This window comes from Ascaphus truei, chromosome 1 (genome assembly GCF_040206685.1).
Source record: "Ascaphus truei isolate aAscTru1 chromosome 1, aAscTru1.hap1, whole genome shotgun sequence".
NCBI lineage: Eukaryota > Metazoa > Chordata > Amphibia > Anura > Ascaphidae > Ascaphus > Ascaphus truei.
This window is the reverse complement of record NC_134483.1, coordinates 247,755,424-247,765,842: the sequence shown is the minus strand read 5'-3', so window position 1 is coordinate 247,765,842 and position 10,419 is coordinate 247,755,424. Positions and strand designations below refer to the sequence as shown.

The window sequence follows — 10,419 nt, the reverse complement described above, 5'->3', positions numbered from 1 at the left end:
CACAAAGCACGGCCTCCCTCTGCTTCCCATTGGCTGGCGGCCGTCCAACCAGAGTTCTTGCTGTAGCCCCCATGGCCCTCTCTCCCCGCTCAGCGAATCAGGCGGGAGAGCGGCCCCCGGCTCTGCTCTCAGTGAATGGCAGCGGCGTGGGTGATTGACGTCGCTCAGTCTCCGCCCCCTCCCCCTCTCACCCCCCCTCCCCCGCCCCCCTCCCGGCTTAGCCCCGAGCGCTGTCCGCCTGACTCGGGTCCTGAAAGCAGACACGCCACCGCCGCGCCGGAGGAGCAGCCGCAGGGCACAGCAGCAGCAGCACCAGCAGCAGCATCATCACTAGTACAGCGGGATGCCAGCAGTGCAGCCCAAGTGACAGCACACATACCAGCACACTGCTCGGGAGACCCCGCCAGGGACAAGGGAGCACAGATACACGCTGGGGGCAGCTTCTCGCTCAGGAGATCCCTGCTCACTAATCCAATTCGCCGACTGCTTCCATCTCCTGCCCCAGCTGGGACGCAGGAGAAGTGTCAGGCAGGTGCCAGCACCTCTCCCAGCTGCCACCGCTCACAGGAACCGCTGCTGTCACACTCCTGCAGCCCCACACCCAGCTTATCCCCCAGCTCCAGGGATACCCCCCTCCTCCCACTGCTGCCCCGTGCAGAAAAGTTTCTCCCTGTCCGGTGAGGGCTCTGTGCTTAGTGTGCTGTGCCACACATAGCAGCACATTAAGCACCTGCACACTAAGTCTCTCCCTGTCCGCTGGAACCCAAGAAGTGCTCCTCTTCTTCTTCTTCTTCTTCTTGTTCTTCTTCTTGTTCTTGTTGCTTTTGGAGTGTTTCCAAGCAGGAAGCAACAGGACCTCCTATCCAGAGTGGCTTGTTCTGCTCTATCTCCCTCACGCTGGTGTCCTCTTTCTTTTCTCATTTGACATTATTATTATTTTTTTTCCCGTTTGTTGCTGGAGTCTTTTGGATAGTACCATCTACAGTACCATCTACAGTACCATCTACAGTACCATCTACCACCTAAATTGGAGTATTCTGAAACGAGTTTTTCAACTGTCTCTTTCCTTTCATCCCAATATTTTCTACCCTGCTCAAAGCTAAGAAGAAGGGTCGGGGGCAGTAGAACATTAAGACAGAATAAAGGTAAACAGAAGTGAATGATAATAATAATACGTATATGGATTGCCCGGATCACTTATTTCTAACGTCATGTGTTTTTATGGTTGCCAGTTGGACATCATGAACCTTTAATTTATTCTTTACAAAAGCTTCAATGGATTATACTGACAAATTATATTCCAAGGGAAACTTGGGTGTGAAAATTGATTTCTGATTTACTTATGGTATTTTCACATAAATATATATATATATTTATTTGCAAGTGCCAAACATGTTTATTGACTATAGCACTTCAGGATTTCCGTAGGCACCTTGCATGATGGACTGCTATTAATGTTTTTTTTTGCTTGCACTCTCCGAAGAAGTCAGTGCACACATGGTGTTTGTTTAAACTTTTCCCATAGAGGACAGATATTGGTGCCATCTCCCCACCTACAAATGTACTGCATTGGAAAAGTGCTCTCTATCGATAGCAGCAGAATTTTTACTATCTGCTTAAAATAAAGCCAACATTTAGGAATTGGAGCTGTTGAGAACAATAATCTATCTTCAAACCCAAGTAATTAAGAATCGGGATAACCTCCTTTTGGGATTTTATTTCAAGGGTGGCCTATTGCATTGGATCAAGTAGCTCATGTAATAATATTATTAAGGAGATTACTGCAGATTTGGTTCGAAACAAAGCGTTAGCTTCCGCTGTGGATCGCTCCGATGGAAATACACTGTAAGCACGACCCGTTTGCAGCAATGCATAGTAAGTAGGCTGCTCGTTCACTTACTGTACCTGAAATATTACGGCTCAGTCAGCAGTCCCATTAGTTCACTCACCATTCATTATATTCATATTAAATGAGTCTGCTTCTGTTGACAGGTCTAAGGGCATCTGTAGTGAGACACCGTGTACAGTTCCTGACATGGGCTGCATGGGACAGACTGAAGGTTTGTGACAGTGTAGAATAAATAGAAATCAGATTAAATAATATTACTACCAGTTTATGGAAAACTAAATCTGTTCACCATTCTGTTATCACTTCATATTCCTATATTTTTCAAATTGTATTACAATCTTTCAGGTTTCCATAATTAATCCAAAAAATGTTGAGAAATCATGGACATTTTAAGAGGTGTCTGGATTTTGCAACATTTCCTTGCGCAACATATGAAAGGCATCCTGACAAATATTACACGTCGAGCTTTTAAAAGTGTGCACCCATTCAAATTTACTAAAGTATCTCCTTCCAGTTGTAGTAAAATAGCAAGTCATCTTCAATCCATGTTTGCTGTTGTCCCTGTGTAAACTCATTTTCAAGCACTTGTGCTAGGGTAATTATATATAGAAAATATAAATTCCCATAACATTTCATTGCCAATAGGTAGACCAACATTTGTAGAAAGTAATATGTAAAGCACAACGATATTTATAAAAATAAATAAATGTTATTTTACATATAAATTTATTGTTCAAAAAAATCCACTGTTGCAATACAGTATTTACTGGAAATTACTTTAAAATAATTGATTCTTCCATATATATGTTGGGTTTGAATTGCAGAGGACCTGTCTGGAAAAATACATCAATTGTTTTCAAATGTACCCCGAGCACAGCGCTATGCAAAAGGACATTTTATCGTGGTGATTGTAACTCCAGATTATAGTTTGAGGAAATATAATCTTAAATTAACCACGTTTCCCTTATACACTCATGATTTTGGTGCAAAAAGAGACTTTCTTCCCAATGCCACACAACATGTCAATAACATGATCTGTTTGGATATGAGATGGGGCTATACACAGTGATCTCTCTATATTGTCTAAGTGTTAAATCACACATTTGTCTCACTGTCTTTTAAAGAAAATGTAACTTGGAACAAAGAGCAGAGAGGAAAATGCAGCACGATGATGTCTTTAGGCAGGACTATGATATTGTAGGAAACAAGAAAACCCAGAATAGTATTTTAAAATAAAGTATGATTGTTCAACAACGTTTTCGGAAAAAATGTATTTGATCTCGAAGTATTTTGGAGGCATACGCAAAAAGGCAATAATTAAACAATGTTCACACATATTCGCTAAAAAGTAAATTAAATCAATAATTCACATTTTAAAGATCAGTCGTGTATTTCCCTACTTTTCTACTTGAAAGATAAAAGGCCACCTCTTGTTTAATTTTGGGCTCATTTAAAAAAAATAAATAAAAAAAATAGGTTTTATTAATTGGACGCCTCACATTGCAAAAGTCGGATACGTTCTTAAATAATATACTGGGGCACTGCCCGTAAATTAGTGTATGCTTTCCAACTGCAAATGCACCCGTAATATGCTTCTATTGTTACTGTACGTCTCTGATCTAGAAGTTTGTAATGTGCTTACCAATATGGCCCATTCGCTAGTGTTTCTGCCAAGAAAGAGACATATTTACAAATGACATCACAAAGACGTGTTTACTTCCACATGGGCTTGTACATTTTTCTATACATATTTTGTTATTACACAATCACACTATCAGGTTAGTTATCTAAGCTCTTTAAAAAATGTGTGGTATTCCACCTGATTTCAAGATCCAAATCTGTTAAATGTAGAAGCTCAATGGATCTAACTGTAGAAATTAGTATGCACCAGGTCCAGTCATTACGCAATAATGTAACTTTAGAGGTTGGTCAATAGAATGATAGGATCCTCTTTACACCCCCAGTACCATCACATTTATACCACTGTTCTATCTCTAAATCTGTGTATACAAATCCAGTACCATATCTAGTGTCGCATGCTGTATCCGCAAGAAGCAAGTGCAAAAGTTGTTTCAGGTTCCGTGGTCAGAATACCATACCAGAAACTCACTCATGCAACACATCCAACTGATGTGCCTTTTATTTACACGGGCAAGTTGTCTTTCAACTAGAAACAGAACAAAGGCACACGGCTGAGATCAAGCTTCCCACTTGAGAAAAGACCGATGGTTGAATTTCCTCTGCCTTGTTAATAGTTTTATTCGGATCATGGAAATATATTTCCTTGTTCCCATATGAGGCAATTTATAACCTACAGAATGCAAAATGCTGCAGTCAATGACGTCATGGCTCTGGACGAAATGTGTTTATAGATCATGGGGTACTTTTAATTTCTTACACCTTTAAGGAAGAAAAAAAAAATCATATTTCTTATGAATTGTTAAATAACGAGCTCTGCACATTTCGTCACAACAGAGATTCAATAGCATATTACTTTGCAATAGGAGGCTCTAGAAGTATTACATTTTAATAAGGTCTAGAAGTTTAAGTTGCAATAAACGGAATTTTCACCTGTATTGTGGGTATTAGAATAATTTAGCTAGGGACGATGCACATGCACATTTTATTTATGTTCAAAAACCTCTTGTATTACAAAAAAGGAAAATAACACCCCCCCCCACCCATTTTCTGCAACAAGAGAAATATCCTAAATACAGTCGTGTCACATTACATCAATTGAGAAATTAGTCATGTATGAATTAAGGACAGCAAATAACTCAATCAATGCTTTAAAAAAAGTAATATCTACCAATGATTGGACAAACATCCACATAATAGAAAGTTGTGGACTTAAGGAAGACTTTGGATATGTTGCAACATCTCTCCCTTGTTACCTGTACCTCAGTGTTTATGGATAATTTCTATATTGGTCAACCATCAGCAAATGTGTTTTGTCTTAACTAAGCAAGTCGTTTTCTGAGGCATTTTTTTGCTATGCACTCCGCGTAAAGACAGTTCTGTATGGTTATTGCAAAGGGGTATAGGGTGCATTTACTATACACAGTGGCAAAAATGCTGCCACATTGATTGAGCTTCTCCTTTGTATCCCATGTGTTCATTTATTTTGAGGCGATAGTAATCATACAATTTATTATGTTTCAGAAACAAACTTAATTTTTTAACTGTTGCAAATATAGATTTTATTTTCAGTGCCAGCTAATAATACTTTGATAAATACATTGACACATTGTATACATATTTAATGTATATAATATAATATTAGTAAGATCTCTCAATCACAGCATGTATTGGTGCCAATCGAATCTCGTTTTGTGTGCTCAAAATATTTTCGTTTTTGTTATTATTTATTTACAAGACAGGGGGCATCATGCAGAAAGAATACCGAAAGGGGGTGTACCCGTCAAAAATACAATACTTGTTATATTCATAATTGTACATACACAATACATTCTAAAATGTTTCATATTCAAACGCTGCATACTTTGTAATGCTATCCTAATCAATGTTGCTTAAACCTCTAGTAAGACATATTTTCTTTATTTAAAATCATGTCTTATAAACTGTGTTAGCCCATTTCCCTGGAAACTGCAAACTACTACATACTGGAGGGAAATATATATAAATCACTTGTTAAGTGCTATACAATCTACTTTTCGCCATTATTCTGTCATTTGCTTTTTAGGATTTATTCAAGTTATTTAGATGCTGTACAGAATTAGAAACGCATTCATTAGCATTAATTTCCTTCGCTTGTGTATGGAACCCAGTGATGCAGGCACATTTATTACCTAATCTCCAGGAAAACAATTAAAATCACATAATGGGGAAGTACACTAAAACATTATGCTGGGATAAAATATCGAGGGCTCATCTTTGCCATAGACACATGGTCGCTGCTCCCCTGGTAGACGTCCACATGGAAGCTCTGGTGTACAGTGCACAGTGCAGTAATTGAATTACTTCATGTTAATGCCAAGGGACATATGTCCAGCGAAACTGCCCACATGCGCTCAATAAGACAATGCTCAAACCCTATGAGAAAGAGATAGTGTCCGCGCGATTAACCCTTTTGGGATCAGGAATGAAAACTAAAACAAGGAAACGCTGGAAGTGTTCAGATAAGAGCATGATTCCGGTTACTGTATGTACCCAACCTGTAGGAAGCATTCCCTGCACACCCCAAACGCAGCATCTCTCTGGGTTACAGTGCCAGCCAGCAGCACCCTTAAGCACGTAGCCTGCCTTACACCGTATTTGAGTGGCAGGCAAAAAGCTCTGCCAGGAATAAAGTTTGTCAATACTAAAAACTAAACTAGCTGCTATGATGGCATTGAGGGACTGGTGAGACGCAGCAGAGGAGATTCTGAGCTCATGTTGTATCTACATTCGTCTCAATAATAAGTACAAATGGACTGGCATGAGAAGCTATGTTACTAGTGGGCATTTAAACCCTTTGAGAAGTCACCTTCGCATGTAGCTTTTGTCCGTTTTCAGCAATCCCTGAATAAATCCCGAAGTCAATGACCTACCTCTATGAAAATGGAGCAAATTATTAGTAGACGGTTGTGCCTTACTGGATTCATGAGCCGCACAAACAACCAGGCATATCCCAACAGCTGTCACGGTTGTTTATGCATTCACTTTAGCTTTCAGTTCTAGTATATTAATCAAAATCTCTCTGCTTGTATCCAACTGAGCAATTGCCACAGAGTGAGGAGCCCTTTCATGAAATATTGATTTTTACTTGATCACTTGATCACATAACCCCCTGCATCATTATTATTTGTCAATTTTAATAATGCAATTAGTACTGAATGGCTTGAAGATGCTTTGTGTGTTTGCGTGTGTGCCTTATGCAGGGTAGTATCGATGAATTTACATTGGTCCAGGTTCCCCACAGATTTGATTACCAACAAATTCTCCTCTTTCATCCTTTGCTGGTAACTGCTATGTTCTAAAATGAGAGGAAACAAGGAGATGCCCCACAACAGAGGGCAGTGATGCTCTCGCTCAACCCAAATTGGAAACTAAGGTGCTAACTGGGGGCGCAGTGCAGGTACTAGCCAAAGTAAAGGAAAGCAAACTCCAGAATGCTGCTCACTAAATCAGGAAAAAATTATGGGATGAAATGTAAAAAAATACCAAAATGTTAAAAAAACAACGATAATCTATTTAAACTAAAGAAACACCACCTATAAATATATATATATATATATATATATATATATATAAAATATATATATATAAAAAAAATATATATATATATATATATTTTTTTTTTTTAAATATATATATATATTTTAAATATATATAAATATTTGGGGACTTTGGTATCTTTCACATTATATCCCACACATCTTCCCTGACGTATTGCGCAGCATTTTGGGGTTTTCTTCCTTCCTTTCTTTTGGCTAGTACAGTACATGCTCTAAAATGAGGCTGCTACAACCTGTGTAACTGACTGCACAGCAGGACCGGAAGCCACATTGTCCATTCACTTTATCTTCAATGAGAAAACTCGTGCTCCTCTTTTAAACTTGTCTAAGTGCTTTTCTTGTAATTTCTCAAGGTTTCTCTATATGACATTTCAATTCTCACTTAATTAAAGTCACTCAGATACTGTCATGAAACTCTTAGTTTATAAAATAGATGTATAACTGGTATTAACATGAGCAATGCAAATGAAAATGGTGATTTCAATTCTGTTGACGTCATATCTCCTACACTATCTAACTTTGAATCGGTTCTAGTAAATGATAAATAATCCATATTTTAGCGTTTGCTATGAACGATTTAATTCTAGCTGCTACTCGTTTCTGCCCTATCTTATTGATACTAAATTACATTTAATAATCTATGTGAGCGTTTGGTGAAGACGTTATGTATGTATAAGCAATACAGCAGATTATTTTTTTAAACTGCAGTTTGTATATTAAAATACTGTACTTCACAAATGAGAAGGGGATTTGCTTTGCGCTTTTCTGTCTGAGAGACAGTGAAGAACTTGGTGTAGAAGACTTTTGAGATATATAAAAAGTTGATGACCATCCTGTACACCCAGGCAGTCAGGAGGTAAATCCACGTTTAGTGTGCATGCTGTGTGTTTGATACTCTAAACTTCCACTTACATGGCTGTCATTAAAAGGATACTGTTATTCAAACTTTTAACAGTTCATTGGTACATTCATTGAAAAACCAAACACACGAGTTGAAACTACATGCCATTATAATCAGCACAATTATTTAGATTTTTTATGTTGTTTTTCCATATGATACAATATTTATTTTCTTCTGCGTGACGTCATCAAAATGCAGTTAAGTTTACAAAACATCCAACACAAACACTTTTCTTCTTCATGGCACACAGTCTTGTATTGTTTTAAAATGCATTTGGGGGGGGGGGGGGGGGAGAGCGGGGTGAGGGGAGGGGGGGGGGGAGGGGAATACAATTTAAATGCTTCTTCTTTGCTGATCTAGTTTTCTGTTAAGCAGAAAGTCTCCTTGGTTGTGTATAAAATAAGCATCAATATTGAATCAGCCATAAATGCTATTAATCACACTTGATTAGTTGATTTTAATGTGATTCACTGTGCAACATAGGTGAAGCTTACATGATTAACGACTAGAGATAATATCTTTCCCCAGCTGGGTCATTGGATTATAACATACAGGCTGTGTACTTCACTTCTGCTTCACTATTAAAGCTACAGTGTTCTCTAAGACGATTGGCACATTACAAAAAGAAAAGAGACAAGTGTATTGATGCCATTCGTTCAAATTTCTATGGTAATAACATGTTTTAGAGGATTTTAAAACATGTTTCCTAGTCTATATTTAGTTCCTAAATGCAAATTGTTAATAGTCATTTATTTATATGGGGGTTGGGTGTTTCGGTGTAATAGGATCCAGTACATATATAAATGCATTCATTTTCCCCACAGGAAACAAGACAAAGTTTCACTTCCTGTTATTAAATCTGTCTAAGGATGTTGATTACACTGAAACGTTAATTTAAAAAAAAAAAACAAAAAACTTGTTTTCACCTTAAGCTTGTTGTGATCAAAACTATAAATGCACAATAATGCATACAATTGGTATTGATGTCCCAGATATTTACCATGTAATATTTCCATCAAAAAACGTAGTTTTTGGCAAAATAGAAGTGACCACATTTCTAAAAACATTGGTTTCATTTGAAAGAGACAACAATCTCATGTCCTCAGCACAAAAGTTTCACTAATAAAACTTGGAGGACCATCTGTCAAAGTACATGTGCTGCATAGCTTGTCCAAAACCTCTATTATCAAATAAACAAATTCAGTTAAAAGCAGTGTAACTTTTTTCCTTTTGATATTTTTGACCCCAACATTGTGTCAATTTTACAACAGGGATACTTTAATAAGTGACCCCCCAAAAAGTATATATACATTTCACTGAGGTTCTGTAAACTAATAGAAATTCAACTGCTTTAAGTACCACTTAGGGGGTTGGGGTTGCAAAATGATTGCAATGTGTTTAAAAAAGAGCATACATTTTTTTTACATTAAATATCCCATTGATTTTATTTGTTTTGCACTATTTATGCAGCCAGGAGCTTTAAAAATAAATAAAATAAATGACCCCCTTTGACACCTAACCTCCTTAACATCATTGGTTTGAAATACTACTCACCTATCCACATAACATGAAAGTATGCACAGTAGTTGAAGCTAAGTGGAAATTAATGGAGTAAGCTATGAAACACTCTGGATAAAGACCTTTCAAATAACATGCAACTCATTATTATTGACTTTTTAACAATGGCTCATGTCACTTGGTATCCCCAATGAAATGACATTTCAGTGCTGTATAGTTAGTAATTTCTAATGATTACACAATAGGGGATATGTATCAAAATCTCTCGCCTGCAAAACCGGAGCAGAAAAGGGCACTATATTTATTAACGCAAGAAATCCTATTGCTTCCAATTGGGCTTTTTATACATATCCCCTAATGATACCCCTAAATGACAAAATAATATTTTTAAGAATGTGGGTTATGAATCAAAAGGACTATTTATCAAAGCCAGTTGGCTAACAAAATGAAGCAAAACTGGCGAACACAATAAGCACTGGATTTATCAAATACAACATTTCTTTATATTTCTTTCTTCAAATACAAGGCTTTATATGGGATTTATTATTTTGATAAATATGTTGCAGTTCATTTTTTTGTACCAGTCTGCTCCTATGTTACAATTGAAACACAGCTGTTCCTGGCTGCAATACTGAGCAGATAAACAGTAAAACATTTAGCATAATATTACATTTTTTGACGAGTCTGGTATTATTTAGCGTATTTTGGAATCTGGAAGCTTCAATAAATAGATCCAAATGGGATAATTTATAAAAAATCTCAAAGCAGTAAACTACTTTCAAAGAGAATTGTTTTTAACTTGGGTAAGACTATTGCTGTTTATTTTTCCCTAAATAGGAGTCAGAAAATAAACTTCAAAGCCTTTACATAACGCCTTAAAATGAATTACATGAATTGTAGATTTCCTCCAGTTT

The 10,419-nt window shown here is 37.2% G+C and overlaps 1 protein-coding gene across 3 annotated transcripts in view; it reads left to right on the top strand.

Annotated features, from left to right (window-relative positions):
- Positions 1-261: 261 nt before the first annotated feature.
- PAX5 (paired box 5) overlaps positions 262-10,419 on the top strand; it is a 268,060-nt gene continuing 257,902 nt past the window's right edge. For 2 of the 3 annotated variants that reach the window (XM_075602572.1, XM_075602563.1), the window contains exon 1: positions 262-1,875. In XM_075602572.1, the coding sequence (XP_075458687.1) occupies positions 1,833-1,875 (43 nt within the window). In that variant the 5' untranslated portion in view covers positions 262-1,832. The remainder of the gene's footprint in view (positions 1,876-10,419) is intronic. The other variant, XM_075602582.1, reaches the window with a different exon arrangement.